Source organism: Haliaeetus leucocephalus, unplaced genomic scaffold, assembly GCF_000737465.1.
Source record: "Haliaeetus leucocephalus isolate CR32 unplaced genomic scaffold, Haliaeetus_leucocephalus-4.0 Scaffold295, whole genome shotgun sequence".
In the NCBI taxonomy this organism is placed as follows: domain Eukaryota; kingdom Metazoa; phylum Chordata; class Aves; order Accipitriformes; family Accipitridae; genus Haliaeetus; species Haliaeetus leucocephalus.
The window spans coordinates 6,666,155-6,684,287 of NW_010972731.1; the positions used below are offsets into that span (position 1 = coordinate 6,666,155).

The following is an 18,133-nucleotide window of genomic DNA, read 5'->3' on the forward strand; positions in this document are numbered from 1 at the left end:
GTGGGCTCATCGAAAAATGCCCCCTTTTTTTTTTTTTCCTCCCTGCAAGGGAGCAACGTATCGATTGAGGGAGGGGGTCACCCAGTCTGGTGCTGCCTCGAAAGGTCGTTAAGATGTCGAGTCAGGCATTAAAACAGCCTCTGGTGTGAACGGCGGTGTGCCCATGAAGCCCCACAGCCCCCTAAAAAGCCGCATGGGCTCCTGGGGGCATAGAGCCAGGCACAAAGGGAAGATGAGCAAGACCAGACTCTGGGGAAGGGGCTTTGGGCAGGCAGGGGAGAAGAGTGGGGCAAGCGCAGCAGCATTTTTTCTCTCCGCCTTCCCCAGGCAGCAGAGAAACACATATCCCCTGCGCTGTGCACCAGGCTGCCGGGGAGGGGAGATGCCCGCCGGCACCCTCTGTCCTGGCCCTGCTCGGGTGCCACAGGCACAGTCCTCTCCCCGGGAGGGATACGCTGGCATCAGCGGGGAACTCCCGAGCCTTCGGTCTCCGTGGCTTAGTTGGAAAGGTGTTGGCTTCAGAAGGCTCATCCTGGGGGATTTCGTTTAGAGGGCAAAGAGAAAAAGAGATTGCGAGGCCAGATGGGGCCAGAGATGCCCACGGGTTGGGGGAAGTGCGATTTGTGCAAACCACCATTAACTCAAGTCCTCATTTGCTCTTCTGCAGGGAAGCCAGGATGGAGGGGACTGCACGAAGCCATGAGGTTTAAGTTAGGAGTCTTCCCCGAGGATCTCTGTCACGAAGGAGGCCATGTCAGTCTCTTTGGTGTCGTGCAAGGTAAAGAAAGGGTGTTCCTGCCAACGAGACCAGAGACGACATCAGCTGACACCCAAGGACAGACAAGCCCAAGAGCAGTCCCTGGGGGATGTCGCGCAGCTGGCAAGGTGCTTCTGGAGAGGTGGACACCAACCTCCTCCCCAGGCTCCCACAGATGCCATCCTTTAGCTTAAAGATTAACTAACACTTTCAGGTTTGGCATTTCTAGGTTCAACCCCAGCAGGACAGCCCACCTTGGGTTTGGGGTTAGACCACCATTTGAGGTCTAAACTCACCAAGAGCAGGTAACACAGAGGGAGAAAACACCTAGAAACCCTGACTTTACCACCCATGAAATCAACACACCCTTCCACATTAGACACATTACACCCATCCCGCTCCATGCCTGAAAAAAATCACCCACACATCCTGTTGTCCCATTTTCCTAGGGCCTGCTGGGCCATTTGTTTGACTTTTGAAAACACACTGCGATAAAGACCAGCAGAAATGGCTTCACGCTTACCATAAGTTCTAAATAGTTCATTCGCTCAGCGGGGTTCTTCCTTAAGCTGGAAGACAAAAAAATAGGAGAGAAAGGCTGTAGGTTTTTTTTTTTTTTCCCTATATGTGGTCTGACACAAGGGATCCCCTCCCCTTCCCAGCCAACATGACATCCTTCTCGTGGGCAGCACCCATTCCCCTCCCTCCTCAGCCGAGCAGGTTTGAACCACCAGCAAAGCGGCCAGGCAGGTAACTGGAAAAGCACAACTCATAGCGTTTTGCCACAAAAAGCACAAGCCAAGCAGCTCGCTGCTGTCTGCCCCGCACAACCTTGCTTGTCTGCACAGACCAGAACAAATGGGAGGGGAGAAGAGATGGTTTCCCACCACCCGTAGGGTGAGCCTTGCCTTGGTGGGCTCACTTCTGCCTGGCAACTCCAAGCAGCACCCAGGGAGCAAAGGAACACCCCAAGGGGAGCAGCTACCCACAAAACCACAAATCGGCTTTCACCCAGTGGTACCCAGACGCTGCCAGGGGTTTGTTCTCGTTTCATTGCCTCTTTGCCAGAAACCACCAAAATTTCAGCAGCAGCGACAGCAGAAGGGGAAGAGAAACCTCTGTGCCTTCCAACCAGCCTGGGTGAGTCAAGCCGAGAGCAAAACCAGTTTAGGCAGCGTTTCCTGCCATGGCCAAGCACCAGCCTCGGTACGGCAAGATGGGGAGGAATGGGCTCTGAAAGGATGACAAAGCCAGCCCCACGTTTTGCTCCAACCCCCACAGATCAGGGCTCCTCTTCAGCCGGGCTGGGAGAAGCCACCAGTCCCTGCCAGAGACTCACCACTGTGCCGTGAAGTCCACAAACTCCTTGGAGAAGCGATCAGCGGGCAGCTGGGGCGAGGGCTCCTCCACCACTTGCTTGAGCTGTTGGAACGGGGTCCCCCAGGACTCGTACGGGAAGCGAAGAATGGCCAGTTCGATCTGAGGATGGAGACAGGCTGACGTGAGACACTGGGATGAGCACGACCCCACGCAGCCTGCCTACCTCAGCCAGCTCAGATTCAAAATGAAAAACCTCTTTCTTTACAAACCATTTTCAATTTGGGTCATACCACTTTTTTTTTTTTTCTCTTTTTTTTACATACAAAGACCCAGAGGCCAAAAATACTTCCTTTTGAGGCTGGCTCAGCATATTAATGCATTTAGGGGAAGCCGCCAAAGGTATGTAAAATGGGATTATTTAAAAAGATAATAATAACAGCACACCGTTTCTGCACTGGCTTCCAAAGTGCTTTGCTCGCCATAAGGCAGCCTCTGGGCTTCAGGTTAGTACTATATGAGCCAGACGCAAAAAAAAAAATTCCACAAACCCAAGAAAAACCAAGTGCTAGAACATCACTTATGAAGATCTTTGCCAAAACCACCTCAATTACTGGGTCCTTCCTACACGTCACCTCTGCTCCATCACCCATTCAAGCAGGAAAAAGCCCATCACAGCTCTTGGGCAGTCTCCTCATGCCAAGGGTCAGCTCCCATCTCGAAATGGGCAACAGAACCTCCAGACCTGCCTTCCAGGGTGGGACAGGATGGGAGGAATAAGAAACCTGAAAGGACATGGGGCAGAGCCAGATGCCCCCACCCGCCTCTGGTTCGGGTCGGGGAAGCTCAGCTCCCGCTGCTGGAAAACTGAATGAAGCCACCAGCCCAGAAAGGCCTGGATTAGCCCTGTAACTCAATGGCCCTAAAACCAGCCAGTCTGAAATAAATCAATCCTCTTCAGAAATAAAAAAAAAAAAAAAAACCAAAACCAGGAAGCCAGCCCAGGAGGAAGACATTAGAGGGAATCAGACAGGTCGGGGCTCCGTTCAGCTGCAAGCTGGCAGGCTTTCAGCAAGGTCCCCTCTCCCATCCAGCTTTGGAAAGGTTGAGAGATTTCGTCATTCATGCAATCTCCCATCCCACAGCTTCCTGCATCTCGGGAGGAAAGCCGGAGCTGATTACATTTCCAGCCAGCCAGCCCAGCTCTGCACTGGCATGGAGACACGAAGGAGAGGGGCTTGGGTTTGGCGCTGCAGACAAAACTAGCTGGGGAAGAGGGAATATTTCCTAAGAGATCTGCACAGCGCACACAAATGCAGAGATGCAGCACTCAAAGGTCACGGCTAACAGGGTGCAGGAAAAATTCCTGAAAATAATCTACCCACAGAGAGCCAGTCTCCTGCAAAGTGAGAGACACGTTCCCAGGCGGCATCCCCTTCAAGCCAACAGCTGGGATTTCCTTTGTCCTCTGGCGCCAGAAGATTTCAGCTGCTTTCTGCAAGATCCGTTTCTTGCAGGAGGTAGATAAACCATCCTGAGCAGCTGCGATTTTGGCACTGAAAGTATTTCCCCTTCCTGTTGGCTGCTGTGATTGCAGCAAGTCCTGCTGCAGGCAGGACTCGCTGCAAACCATGCACAGCACCCCTGGCTGCAGCAGGGCAGGCTAACTCACCCCAATACTCCTGCAAGGCTTTGGTAACCTGGGAGGGGGCTGCACGCAGGAAAGCTGTGACCCCGCCGCAGCAAACCCTGCTCCGCTAACTACCTCTCCAGCCAGCGCATAGGGAACTGCAGAGCAATTAGAAGTCAGACTCCTGAATGCCCAACTAAGCCCATTGTCATCCACATAGTGCCCGCTGGGAGCCTGCCATCCACATCAACATAGTTCAGAGCTAAGTGGAGCTATTTGGAGCTGGCATTGTACACAACTAGCTCTGTGAAACCAAGTGGAAGGGTACAAGGGAACCACGTGGGAATAACAGGCCTTTTTGTATCCCCCAGGATCCAGCAAGAAGGGAGAGGAGGAAAGAGAAAGGGCAGAGAATGGATTATCTCCTGGCAAGCTTGCCAGCCAACTCGGCAAGAGCCGCAGCAGTGGTGAGCACACACCGGCTCACAGCTACCTGCCCTGGGTGAGGTACCCCTGTGTGCACTGGGCAGCACCTCCACCCTGTGCCCAGGGCATGTAATCTCATGCCTTAAGCTATCACGCTCAGAATTTAGTTGCTGACGGCAGGGGTAGAGCCCAGCCAGAGCAGACCCCATCCCAACCCAACCCCAGGGCTGCAGGGTGCCAGTCCCAGCCCTTGGCATTACCATTGTGATCCCCAGACTCCAGACATCCGACTTCACGTTGTAGCCCTTCTGGTTCAGCTCAGGGTTTATTCTTTCTGGCTGTAACAGCAAAATGGAAGATATTACAACTCTATCTCATTTCCTCAGGGCAAACCCCACTGAGCAAATCTCTGGCTCCAAAACCCAGGTTGGGTGGATTCCCCTGGCTCATGTCCCCATGGGGGCAGGGTCTGAGGTTAAATCTAGCACTGATGAAAGCCAGATCTTGCTCCACACAACTCACAAACTCTCCCCTCCAGCTCCTGAGGGAGACTTGTACTATCCCTGCAGCATAATCCCTGTCCCAGGAGCATGAGCTACCTACACAGATGCCACAGATGGCAAAGGGAAATTCATACTGACTCGAGGATGAAATGAAATGATCCTGCCAAGAAAAGCCTCAGCATTTTCTAGCCAACAAGGAGCAGCCCTTCCAACCACCACAGCCAGCACCAGCCAGTCTTTTACCCTTCTGCAAATGGAAGGTGGCAGAGGAAGAGCCTGCTACGGTATTAACACACAGAGCAGGGCTTACAGGGAAGGTAATCCCATCCTTGGAGAACTCTGCTGAGTCAGGAAGCCCAGAGCACTCTGAAGTGGTTTCTGTCTCAGGACAGAGGTGAACCAAGACTGATTTCCAAGCAGCAGCCTCTTCGAGTCAAGGCTGAAGGCTGCCGGCTCCAGTCCCACATGAGCACACTTACAGCCATGTATGGTTTGCAGCCAGCATCCATGGTTTTTGCAACCGAGTCCACCAAGTAGCCACTGATCCCAAAGTCGCACATTTTCACATGTCCCTCCTTGTTGATCAGCACGTTCGAAGGTTTCACATCTAAGAGAGAGAACACAAGAGGGCAGATCGGCCTTTGCAGAGGTATTGCAGAGCCTGAGACAAGATGGGCAACTCCCTGCCGACCTGGGAGGGGACCAGGCAGGCCCTAACACAAGGGAACGGAGACAAAACCCCACCAGTCTTTTATTTCAATAAAAGTTGGTCACAGGTAAAACTGTAACCATGCCCTCCAGGCAGAACAGGCCTCCTCTCTAATGAGGCAGGTCCAAAGGTTGAAATAAAATATCGAGGAATTAATGCCCAGCTCCTTAGGAGAGGTTTATGGGGCCAACACAGTCTTAAAAGCCCAGCTCTACCAAGTTCTCGGGACAGCTTGTCTCATGCCCATCATGATCTGTCCACAAGTACAGAAGGAACTACACCAGAATGAAGAGCAGGACCTTGGTGTTACAATTCCTGTCTCTGATTTTTATAAGGTCTCCTTCAGTCCCTCACCTTGCTAGAACCACCCAGCCTGGAAGGCATGGGGATTTTGCCCCTGAGAGTTGCCTTCAAGGCACCTCTGTACTCAGAGATAGACACAAATGTCCATAAAAATACAGGTAGTGAGGAATTCAGTTACTGTATTCAACCCTTCATCTGGAAAGGAGGAAGAGAACAATATCATGCAAGCAGACACATGAGGGATACATTTCAGGAACAAGCCTTGGGCATCTAGATCTGTCCACCACGGTCCTAAGTACCATTAGACCCCACTGTAGGCAGTGACACACCATGCATCTCCTGAAAAGGAGTCCTCGTGTAATTTATTTCAAGGCTGTATCTCCAGCAACATCACACTAACCCCATCCAGCACCTACCTCTATGGATTACGGACAGTTTACTGTGCAGATGCTCCAGAGCTCGTACAATCTGGGGACAAACAGAGCAAAAGAGTACCCATTAGTCACACACGGCACCAGTCTTCCACTGCAAACACAGCACCTGTTTCCACATGCTGCAGGCCTCAACAGAGACCTCCAACAGGCTCAGGGGATGCACAAAACCACTTTAGAACCCAAGAGGCACTCACAGACACGGCCATTTTCCCCAAAATGTCTTCAGGGATGGTTTTCTTCTTCTCCAGTACTTTCTTGTAGAATTTATCTAGGGAGGTGTCCATGAGCTCCATGCAGATCCACACGTCGCCCTGCAGACAGAGAGAAAGCAGTTGAGAGGGAATTCCCTGGAAATCCCGGGGAGCTGAAGGGAGTGGTGGGGATGGACAGACAACTGGACACTGTCCCTTCCACACAGGGCAAGCAAAGGTCCCTGCCACACAGCTGCTGTTGGCCATGGCCACCAGCACAGAGGCTCCGCACTAGATAGCGATGGGCAACAGATGTCCAGGTACCAGCAAAGCTACCTGCGATGGTCTCCCTTTGAGAGTCTACTCAAAATCAGTCCGGGCCATGGACACCGTGCTCAGGCATCTGCCGTGGAAGTGAGGAATGGGACCTGGTCAACGCTGCCTGAAGGAGGCAAGCCTTTGACTTTAAGTCACGGCAGCATCTCAAACTTTGGTTTGGGACAGCGTAGTGCCTTCAGCGCAATCGCACAGGCCCCAGGTGCTGCGGAGCCCACCAGCCATCCACCAGCTCAGTACCTCACGGAAGAGGGCTCCGTAGAAGGTGACAGTGTAGAAGCAATCAACTGTCCTCATGGAGATGTCCAAGTCCATCAATAACCTCTTCTGCTCCTGAGTGTTCACAGTCGCTCGAATCCTCTGAGACAAATATGAAAGAAGAGGGGTTTGACGTAGGTGGGATAACACCATTATCCCTCAATCTGACTCAGAGGACCTCTGGTTCTGAGGCCAGGGCAAGCGTTTTATGCTTATTTTGCAGCCAGCAGCACCCAGGAGATGCCCAGATTCCCTTTTCCAGACAGCACCCTAATGAATGATAAACCTTGGTAAGCTCTGCAGTGCATGCAGGATCAGGCCAGCAGCCTGGACAAGCACTCTGACATCCAAACCTCGCACTGTATCTAACTGCGGGCACCAAGCCTGGATTTCAAAGCCTGCTGACCACCCCCCCAGTGCCCAGCTGGTATCAGCGCAGACCCTTCAACAGCCAAACCACACCAGGAATACCAGAGACTGCCAAACTGAGCCTGTCCCCATTTTGCCGTGACTGGTGGAGCTCAGCAGAGTCTCTCCACTCCCTTGGAGCTGCACATCTTGATCTCCATCCCCCTCAGCAAGCAGCCGTCCTCACCTTCACGGCCATGATGGTGCCGCTCTGCGCGTGCCGGACTTTCTCCACCACGCCGTAGGCCCCACGGCCCAGCTCTGAAATTGCCACCAGGTCATCAGCTTCCACCTCAAAGTTCTTTGGGGAGAGAGACACAAAAAAAAAAAAAAAAAAAAAATCAGATACAAGCATGCTTATCAACAAGGGTGTCAGCAGAGGTCCAACGTTTGCAGCTTAATCACGCAGAGCATTTTGATGGTACCTACAGGACTCCACCAGCTCCTATACGTACCAGGGGCACCATGCTTAGAGAAGATGGGTATATTTTTTGCTCTGTTGAACCAGAGCCCAAACCCTCTCACCCCGTACTCATCAGGGCTCATTTAATTCCCCCTCTGCAGCTAGAGAGCAGGACTTTCATCCTTTAAGCCAGGGCACGCTGCCACTGGAAAGGGCACCAAAGGTTGGTGCCTCTCTGCCTGCTTGGGATTACCCACACAAGGGTATTTCTGTGGTTGCTGAACTATTTGCAGGATGTTAACAGCTCCTGTGCCAACACGGGCAGCAGTCAGGAGCCTCTGCCACCGCTCCAAATCCCCGTGCACAGCCGGGGATCCCCCACCTCGCCCCACATCCCAAGAGATCTTTGGTGACAAACACAACTCCGTGTCTAATAACACCTTCACCTGTGCAAAGCCTCTCTTAGATGGGATGGTGCACACAGCAACCCAGCAACTCAATTCCTAATTATTGGGGAGCTCAAATGGGTTTTACCCACTTTCGATACTTTCTCCCACCATCAGAAAGCAGCCAGCAAGGTAAAACATGAGGTAGCACCAGCAAAGGAGCTCAGGCAAGCGCAACTACATAAGTCTCGCTTCAAGCTGGAAAAAAACCATCGCCAGTGCTCAGACAAGCGAGTGCCCCACACAGCAGGGAGCCAGCGAGCTCCTGCACAACCCACAGACAAGTTTCCCTAAAGACGCGTTACCCTGTAATTGCCTCCTTTGCTGGGCAGGGCACAAACCGTTTGAGTGAGACGTGGGCTATTTTTGGACGCTGCGTTCATCGCTCCTAATAAGTCACAGGCCTTCTTTTAGCCAGGCTTTATCCAGCCTCCAGTTTTCCTCCGGTCTCAGGGAACAAAAATAATACCAGGATGCCAAATTGCCCCAGTAGCCACAAAGGCAGCGAGGGTGGGAAACACGCACGGCACAGCGCCGGATACCGTGCCTGCGAGCTACGCCCAGAGCGGAGAGGAAACAGCCTTTGGCGTTAAGGAGCCAAACTGGGAGATGTGGCTGCCGGGCTCCTGGCCAGCAAGCTCCCCTCGGCACTGGCCACGGCACGGCCAGCAGCGACCAGCTCTGCCGGACCTTCCTGCCAGCCCCGGCTCCATTTATTCGAGCCAGATGTGCCTGGCAGACGGCCGAGGCCAGGGAGCAAGGGAGGTCTTGTGCCTGAGCTCAGCGCTGAGCTATGTGCTGCCCAGCACAGGAAGGTGCCGGCCCTTTCCTGGGCAGGACAGTGGATGCAGAAACGAGGAGAGCAGGGCTAAGGGGGACATGTCGAACCCCCCACACCCCGCCGCCCCGGGAAGCTGGCAGAGCAGCAGTGCAGGCTCGCAGCTCCTGCAGGGGCCTCCAGGAAGGATCTGGTGGTGCTTTTCAGGACATGTGTTTTGCAGTTGTTCCAGGTTATTGTTTTGGGTTTTTTTCCTGGCATTTACCCTAAGGCTTCCCCAGAAGCTGGCGGTTCCCAGCACACTCCAGGAACCAGCATTGCCCTGCCCAGCAACAAGAGGCGATGCACCGACGGAGCTGGTGCTCCCCTCCCCTGGTAATGGGACACACGGCATCGCCTGCACAGATCCAATGGACCCGAGGTCGTCATCCAGCCCCACAGCCTAAAGCTGGCCTTCTGCCCAAGCCCTCTTCCTCCACCATGTCACTCCAAAACACCTGGACCAGTCCCCTCCTGTAAACAACGGAGGAGGCAGAGCAGGGAAGGAAGGGAGTCTAGAGAGCTTTCCCCAAGGTACAGCACTCTCCCCTTGCACACACCATGCCCAGGCTGCTACAGAGAGCATCTCTCCCTGAGCTATTAATACACACGACACAATGGCCAGAAAACGGCACAGGCAGCAGGATTGTTCCCTGGACCCGGCCAAAGCTTCCTCCCCTCTCCCCTAACCCTAAAACCTTGCCCTGAGGCTGAGGGACCCAGATCCCATCAGCCAAGCCACCTCCCAGCCTGGAAGGTAAGCAGCTAGATATAGGGCTGATCCAATGCATGGTATTTTTAGCTCGCTTGCAAACAGCCTTCTGCAGCCCCAAGAGAGCCCGTAACAAGAGAATGAAATAAAAGAGAGACAGCGGCTATTTCTAGCAGTGTTTTTCATCAGGTCACTAGGAAAATCTTTGGAGAGCCGGAGAGAAGCTTTGTGCCCAGCTCTTCCTGGGCCACAGGCAGTAACGCAGCCCTGCGGGTACGCAGGACAAAGGGGACTTTGTTTGGGGCAGCCGGAGAGCGTGATGAGGCCACGCTGATTTCGGGCAGATGGTCTGGGTCCATCCATTCAGACCCAGGTGGCTGGCGGGGCTATCAAGGGACTGCTGTGATCTCCCACTACGGACAAAACTGCACAGCTAGCCTCCGATGCCACCCATCTGCCTTGCAGGGACTGCCCGCAGGCAGGAGAGACCAGCCAGCGAGTGCTCAGGCTCAGAGACGAGCCGTCTTGCAGGCGGGGTGACATGTTCAGCTCCCCAACGGTCACTGCTCTAAATACACACAGACACTCCATTGCTCCACAGGGGAAAGGTCCTGCTGCGGGATGTCTCGTCCCTGCAAAGATGCATCCCATGAGGCTGCACCAGGAGGGCACCATCCTTCTCACGGGGTGCTCTGAAATCTCAAGGTGTGATCTGACAGGTTGTCAGGCATGATCCATGAAACTCTACACACATGGGGCAAACAAAATTGGAAGCAAGCGAAAAAGAAACCACATTGTCACGTACTTTATCTCCGATGGTAATGAACGCTCTGGAGTCCAAGTTCCTCGGGGGCCTGCAAGAAAAGAGAGCGTATCGTGAGAAAGCTCAGCTTCATTAACCCTCTTGGCCAGAGCCAGGTTTCACGTTCCTTCGAGCACTTTCAGCCGCTGCTCTCCACCGTGCCTTGTTGTCGTGGGTTCAACCCAGCCCCCTCCAAACACAAATGCTTTAATCGTGCCAGTAACACCTCAACCCACACCCACGAGGCACTCACTGCACGCAGGCAGCGAGAACCCCAGAGAGTCAGCTAGGCGAGACGTGCATCAAACCAACAGGCTACGAAACCATCCCTGCTCAGGAGATGAGCCCAAGGAACCGAGACCGACGGGATGAGACGTTTCTGTGGCAGAGCAGCTCAGCTGTCATGTTTTGACAGGCAGGTGTTGTAACAGGACAGCCACGTAGCCCGAAACGCACGCCGAGGGAACAACAGGTAATTCCTCACCCGTGAGTCATTTGTGTACACTCGCGGGCCTGTTTCAGGCAGCGTGGCAGGCAGAGCAGGCAGCACTTCAGTGTCACGCTTTGCACAACACCATGCAGGCGAAAGTCTTCCCTTATGGCTTTTTTCCTCATCGCTGCCCACTTCCCATTATGGGCAACATGGTACTTTTAGAGCCGACATGAGCTTTTTGTCCCTCGTGCTTTGCTTCTCTGCTCTCCCCAACCCCTAGGACCTTCTAAGAGTGGAGATTGCCCAACTGGTTTAGCCTCTCAATTCCTGTCAGAGCAATAAGGCAACCTCCGGCTTCAAGAAAGTACTTCAAGCTCACAGCAAAAGCCTTGCACTGCGCAAATATTTGCACTGCAGCTTGAAAAGGAGCTGTGGATAGCTTGCACCAGCCTCTGGGCATGCAAGCGCCCCACAAACTCCGGCACGATGCCTTCTCGAGGGGAAATTCAAACAACGATAGGAGCAGAGACAGATGCACCCACGGGGGAAGGAGGTGGCTGTTGCATGCGGGGCTCGGCGTGTGCATGCTAGGCTGCACAGCATTAACGGGGGAGTTCCCCTGGCTCCCCCTCCAGCAGATCTGCCCTATCTACCTGGGGTTTTGGTAGTGTTATTTCTTCTTTGGGGATTTCACTGCTTTCCTGGAGCTGGGAGGGTCTTTAGTAAGGGTTTCTGGAGCAAACAAGGCTCAGTAGTGGAGATGCAGCAGCCCAAGGTGTTTTGGAAGAGCACCATGGAAGAGGAATTTAAGCCGTCTGCTCTTTGTCAAACCAAGTGCCACTACCCTGGGCTCTCCTCCACAGCGTAACAAGCATCAGCTGCACAAAATAAATGGGGCAGAGAGAAATTCCGGTGCCCTGAGATATAGCTGGGCACCGGACCCCAGCACTGAGCAGTGCACGGCACAGCAACGCAAGACATCCACGTCCTCCTCGCACCAAGGCAGGGAGCTGCAAACAACTCAAACTAGCCCTGACACACATGTGGGTCAGGGGTAGGATGCTCTGCATGGCAGGGCATCCCCCAACCCTCATCCCCCTGCTCCTGCCGTGGTCCAGCTGCCTCCAGCCCTTCTCTTCCCCAGCATTCAAAACCTTTCCCTCTTCTTCCCTCGGGCAGATTTGCTCTCTCCACCACGCCTTTGCCCTTTGGCACCGGCACAGCCATGGCAGGAAGACTGAAGTCTCCCAGCAGTCTCCTAGCCTTTGCCTTTCAGTCATTTCAAGTCAAACAGGCACCTCCCAGAGAGACACACGCTGTGTATGTGTGTGTATGCACATGCGCATACGTGTGTAATTCCTTCTCATCACCCGGAAGCCAGAGCTTAAGAGAAAAAATTAACTATCCTGATTCTGTAAAGTCTACATGGGCCATTCCCCTTGACACGGCATTGAATCCAGCTCCAGAGAATCGCCGGCTGACTTTAAGCAACAGAGACACTTACGTTGTGTTGGCAACGGGCTGTTTGATGGGGACACATGTTATCCTCAGTTCCCGTTTCTTCTTGCTTTTCGCTGGAAGAGAAGATGCACACATGAGCAACTGGCATTCTTACTTTTCTTCCTTCAAGCATCTTCTTGCCTGCAGCAACCAGGTAGGGGAGGCAGGGCCTGGATCCCCTACACTGCAGCTACAGCAAGATGACAAGAAGGTCACAGAGGTCATGACCATTTGCCCAAAATTTCAGGCAATAGCCAGAAGCACAAGTGGGTCTCGATGTCCCTGTTGAGCATTTGCCTGCAGAAATACCCAGGATTGCACTGACGGAGAGTATTTTCCAAGTCTTGCAGCCAAGCACTGCCTTGCAGTGCTCCTCAGACACCCCAAAAGTGCTCTTTACCCCTCATGGCCATTAACAGTCCCCTCTCTTGGGGGATTTTAATTGCTGATATTCAGGACATGGGTTAAAGCTGCAATTTCTGCTGGGCACTTACCTGGTTTGTGCGGCTCCAAGGATCCTTTGGAATCTGAAAGAGAGAAGGGAGACACCGGCTCAGCCTTCATGCTCCAGACCCACCAGGTACCAACCCCGCATCCCTCACGGATCCCATGCACGGCCCAAGGAGAGCAATATCCCAGTTACGCTGCAGGCAGACTGGGCTGCCGGAGCCCAGCTGAGGCTGGCCCGATCCCCATTTCTCCAGCCACAAGAGGTCCCCACGCCATTAGTGATGCCCAGGGTTCCCGAAAAACTCTCCCTGTCCGGCTCCTCCTTGCCCCCACAGCCCCTCAGCCCCCATCCAGGCTTTCTTCGGAAGAGCCAGAGCCATTCCGTAGCGTGGGTTAGATTTGGCACGGAGGGTGACAGCCACCAAACCTCAAGAAAAACCCAAGGAGTCGCTCCCAGCAGGAGAGGGGACACTCCACACCCAACAAAGGGAAACCAGGACAAAACCAGGAGCTGACTATAAAAGCCAGTAGCAAACTGGCCACAAACCTAGGCTTGCAGAGGCTGAGACCCCACCAGACAAGGCACGATCCCATCAGGAGTGACTGGCGAGAGGATGCTCTCTTCCCGCTCCTCCCCAACTCCAAACGGCACTGAGATAACATAACCCGCTACCGCAGAGGGAAACAGGGTTCAGACAGGTCCAGGGCAGACCAAACACTTGCAGATGAAACCACAGGGATAAGAGAGAACCAGCGTGGGGGTCCAGGGGACAGCAATGGGCGCAGGAGACCTGCGCAGGGCTGAGAATCAGCTCCCTGTTGTGCCGCAGACCCCCGGCTGCTCAGCCAAAGCCCCAGCCGTTCCTCCAGCAGCAAACAGCTCACCCACCTACCCCGACTTGCTGGGAAAATAAATAGACCACGGAGGGGCTGGGATGGGGGCTGAAGTGATACAGCTGAGAGCGTCGAAGTCCTGATCCCCCCCAAGAGAGACGAGGGGGCAGCTGCACTTTGCAGTTAAAGGCGCTTCTGGCTGCACGGACCTGGAAGATGCATTAAAAAGCACAAAGAGTGATGTTTGCTCCAGGCACCGGGCTAGGAGGGGATGGCTCAGCGTGGCCTTGGCCACCGCTTCAAAACAGCTCCTACCTGCCTGGCTCCTGGGAACAGGCGTGCGGACAAAGTCCAGCACTCCAAAGGCCGCCGGGGAAGGGAGGGGAGAGGCGAGGAGCTGGGAATTCAGCAGGAGACACAGCACCGTGTGAGAGCTCCTGCAGCAGCAGCAGCGAGACAGAAGGACTATACACGTCCAGCACGTTCCCAGCACAGACAGCTCCCGTCCCCATCCCTGTGTCCCCCCCAGCTCCAGGTGCCTCAGCTCAGACAGGTGCCTGAAATCCACTTTTCCAGTCCCGTCCTCCCCCAAACACAAACCTCACTGAGGCTGCAGGTGAAAGCTGGTCTGCAAGATACTGCAAAGGTCCCAACTGCTGGACCAGCGGCATCCCTCCCTGCTGAGGGAATCGGCACGGATCAGTCCATATCCCCATCTTATCTGCCACCTTTCCTGCATCAGAGCTGGCCCATAAGGGACCAGCACAATTCCCGTGAGCTTCGGGAGCGATGCGAACTTCCAGCTCAATGAAACCAGCCAGCAAGCCGCTCCGCCCCAAACCAATCCTGCTTGGCTGGAAACCATCTCTGGAGACCTGACCATGTCACAGCAATCACGGCTTCTACTTCATGAGCCTGCAAAGTTTCCTTCCCCATCACCCATCTAGCAGGGCTGCAAGGGGGACTATCAACAGCCCAGCATGCCCACTGATGACACTTTGCAAAATACCCGGTTGAGCAACGAGGAAAGCAAACGCAAAACAGAGCCAAAGGAAAGATGCCATCCATGGGTTCAGAAATGCCTCCCCTTCCCACGCACAGCCTCTCGCTACTCAGCATGGGGGGCCGACCACAGAACCTAAAAACTGGGGTCCCCAATGTCCTTCTGCACCCAGGCAGGTCGGGGAGCTCACACATCCCATCCCATCCCATCCCGGGGGACAGATTTAGCTCGCTGCTGACCGGGAGCTTCGCACCCAGCATTTCTCCTCCATGACCTGCTCCGAAATGCAGACAGCGGTTTGCGCGCAGCCCCCCCAAAGCAGCTACCAGCCAGACCTTTACACGAAGCCCTGAAATGCCCCCCATTCCGGCTGGTATTTTGTTTAATCTGTTTGCTCTCCTTCTCCCCAATTGCCATAGTAACCCCACACAGCCGGCACAAAGCGCCTTCTGTGCCGCCGGCTCCCCTGGCAGCGCCGGCCGCAGCGCGGTGACTCACGGGGCAGGAGCAGGGTCCACACGCTCCCGGAGCCAGGCGTCCCGCAGGCTGCGGCGTCAGCCCTTCCTTAGCCCTGGCTGCAAAAGCCAGGCCAGAAGGAGCTGGGAGCACCCAGTCTGGGGTCGGGAATCAATAGGGAGCGTTGTTCTGTGGAGCCCGAGTTCGCAGGCAGGAGGATTTGCAAGCGCGGGTTAGAGGGACAGCAAGGGACACGGAGATTCCCCGTTACAAACCCCCTGCACAGTACAGGAGGGTCATTTATTGCCTCTGCGCATTGGCCATCCCCTATGAACTCTGCTATAACAGGGGCCCTGCACGTCACCCCACTTCCCTGTACCCCCAAACTGCTGCCCTTGAGTTCCCAGCATCGTACCGCCTGGGTCAGCAACGATCCCCTTCCCACCCCGTCCTGCCTAGCCGCGAAAAGTATTTCCCAGCTCCAATCTGAAAAAGCACAATTTAAACCGGAGGTATTCTGCCACCACTCCCAGGCTCTGGCTGGGCCACCTACGCCAGCGGAAAACCCAGCTCAGCCCATGCTTGCAGGAATAAAATCACCCGCGATGCTGCCCTGCAGCCAGGGGAGCTGAGGCAGAGATTGGATTCGCCTGTTACGGCTCTCCCAGTATTTGCCATGAGTTTTCCACCACCCTCTAGGCTGACCCAAACTCCTGCTTCTTGCTGCAAGCTTTTCCCACTGCTTGCAGCAGCAGTGCGGGTCTGGGTGGGCAGAGGTGGAGTGGGGCAGGCACCACTTCCCCTTGAGCACAGCCCGGAAAAAAAAAAAAAAGAGAAAAAAAAAAAAAAAAAAAAAAGAGATGAGCAGTCCCACCCTGAAGCTCTGCACAGCCAGCTTGGGGCAGGCAGAGCCCCAGTGCAAGAGACGGGGGCACAGCCCAGCAATTGCCCCCCTCCCAGCACCCCGTGGCTGCTGGGCTGCCTGCTGCAAGCCCCAGAGCTGGATGTGTCACCTCCGGGAGGTGACCTTGTTCCTGAGGCTCTGCAGCCCCCCCAGGAAAAACCCACGCACTTGTTTCAGGGTGAATGAGGGTGGAGGAAGGACTGGGGGTGGGGAGAAAAATAAAATGGGATGAACAAAAAGGCAGTGGGATGGGCATGACAAGACCTTGCAATTCAAGCCCTTCTGTCCCGAGTACATCCCAGGGCAGCATTTGCTTTTAGCCCCCGCAGGCAGCTGCTGTCAGCTCTTTCTCACCGGCCAGGCCTCAGCACCATCCATCCCGCATTTGGGATCCCAGCAGAGTTGGTGCAAGAGGAACTGCTATAACATGAAGAACTGTTTACATCACCTGAAAATCCTTGAAACCCGCTAGTTTCCCAGGGCACTGGGCTCTTGCAGGAGGGGCGGCTGCAAGCACAGAGCAACGCAGCTCCTCACTAGAGATCCCTCCACGTGGGCAAAAAAAGGCAGCAGCGGGACAAGGTGTCACGTCGGTGACATGTCCCGGCTACCCCTGCAAGCCCCAGGGTTCTGCTACCAACCCTGGGCCCTCCAGGCGGCAGAAGGGGCTGCCGGCCGTGGGGGCATGCGGTACGGATCCTTGCACCCGGGCGGGGGAAAATTAGCTGACAGAAGTTCCTGGTGCAGACACGATTGTAACCCACGTGATGCTGCAGGCACGTAACTGCATCCTTTATGCTAAGAAAGGAACCATTTCCTCCTAAAGAAAGAAAAAAAAAAAAAAGCCTAACAATTTTTTTCTCATGCTATAGCCTCTGCCAGCTAAGAACTGACACAGACATTTCCTGCAACTGCTTAATTCAACATCTGAATCTTCATCTTTGCCACCACCAACTTCAGTTCTATTAAGCTGCACCTCTCCTGGCGTAGGTGGAGAGAAACAAACAGGACAATCTAAAGAACTGTAAATAAAACTATTTGCCTGAGCCGACCTTTGAAATTAAACCTCTCCGCTGCCTCCCCAAGGCTCTGGTTCCAGCCCCAGGTGAAATCCTGGGGACGGCTGCAGCACGGGAGGCTGCTTCCAGAGCCGCGCCGCTTTGTTAGTGCTGGGGAAAATGTTTCGGATGCATCCCGGTTCTCCTCGATCCGAGGAGGAGAGTCGAATGCCATGGATGGGGGCAGAAGGCTGGAGGGTGGATCCCAGCCCTGCTGCAAAGAAAGAGCTGGAACACAAAAGCATGAAGGAAAAAAAAAAAAAGAAAGAAATTAGAGGCAGGGTGCAAAGCAGAGAGGGGGAATTTGGTTGCTTTGGTCACAAGAGCCAGCTCCTCACAGGCACACTTTGTGCTATTTTCCACCGTTGAGAGTGGAAAAAGCTATCTGTGGAAGTGGAAAAAGGGCCCTCAACCTGCCGAAAGCCGTCACTCATCAGCCCGCCGAGGTCCCACTGCAGAGAGGGGCTCAGACGGGTCATCGCCGCCCCGCGCTCGCCACTTCTGCAAAAAAAGCAAGCGAGGAGGAGGAAAAAAACACGCTTCAGAAAAAGCCCCTTGCAGCCCCAAAACAACCTGTCAGCCTGCACTGAATCAGAGCTCCTGACTGCCGTGGGCACCCGCCTTTCCAATGCAACAGGCTTTTTAGCAGGGGACGACCACGCAAGAGCTGCTGGAAAACCCTGTGTCCCAGGAATGCAACCAAGACCGGAGCCAGGAGCTAGCTTTTCCCTCTGAATATTTTCCTTTAGCCATGCTAGATTTTTTTTTTTTTTTTTTACAATTAAGATGCCAGTGTTTCACCCCCCCAAAAAAACATGCAAGTTTCCAGTGCTTTAAAAATAGATCCCCAGCTGCAAACACTGACCCCCCGCCCAAGCAAGAGGAAAGAAGTAAAACCGCGCAGATTGACCCAAAAAAGTTACACGGTCCCTTTTAGCACCAGAATCAGCCCTTCACTCTCCCCCACCACGTGTTTTGGAAATTGCAACATCTACCTTGCTTCTTGTCCATGGTTTCCCAGAAATGAAGAACAGCGCCCGCAC

The 18,133-nt window shown here is 54.2% G+C and overlaps 1 protein-coding gene across 1 annotated transcript in view; it reads right to left on the reverse strand.

The window, feature by feature from the left end:
• Window positions 1–471: 471 nt before the first annotated feature.
• MAP2K3 (mitogen-activated protein kinase kinase 3) overlaps window positions 472–18,133 on the reverse strand; it is a 40,193-nt gene continuing 22,531 nt past the window's right edge. The window contains exons 2-13 of the mRNA XM_010570344.1: window positions 12,880–12,912; window positions 12,390–12,459; window positions 10,456–10,504; window positions 7,460–7,573; window positions 6,847–6,966; window positions 6,274–6,390; window positions 6,062–6,113; window positions 5,113–5,240; window positions 4,391–4,468; window positions 2,097–2,236; window positions 1,281–1,326; window positions 472–795 (exon numbers count right to left, since the gene is read on the reverse strand). Of these exons, the coding sequence (XP_010568646.1) occupies window positions 712–795; window positions 1,281–1,326; window positions 2,097–2,236; window positions 4,391–4,468; window positions 5,113–5,240; window positions 6,062–6,113; window positions 6,274–6,390; window positions 6,847–6,966; window positions 7,460–7,573; window positions 10,456–10,504; window positions 12,390–12,459; window positions 12,880–12,912 (1,031 nt within the window). The 3' untranslated portion in view covers window positions 472–711. The remainder of the gene's footprint in view (window positions 796–1,280; window positions 1,327–2,096; window positions 2,237–4,390; window positions 4,469–5,112; window positions 5,241–6,061; window positions 6,114–6,273; window positions 6,391–6,846; window positions 6,967–7,459; window positions 7,574–10,455; window positions 10,505–12,389; window positions 12,460–12,879; window positions 12,913–18,133) is intronic.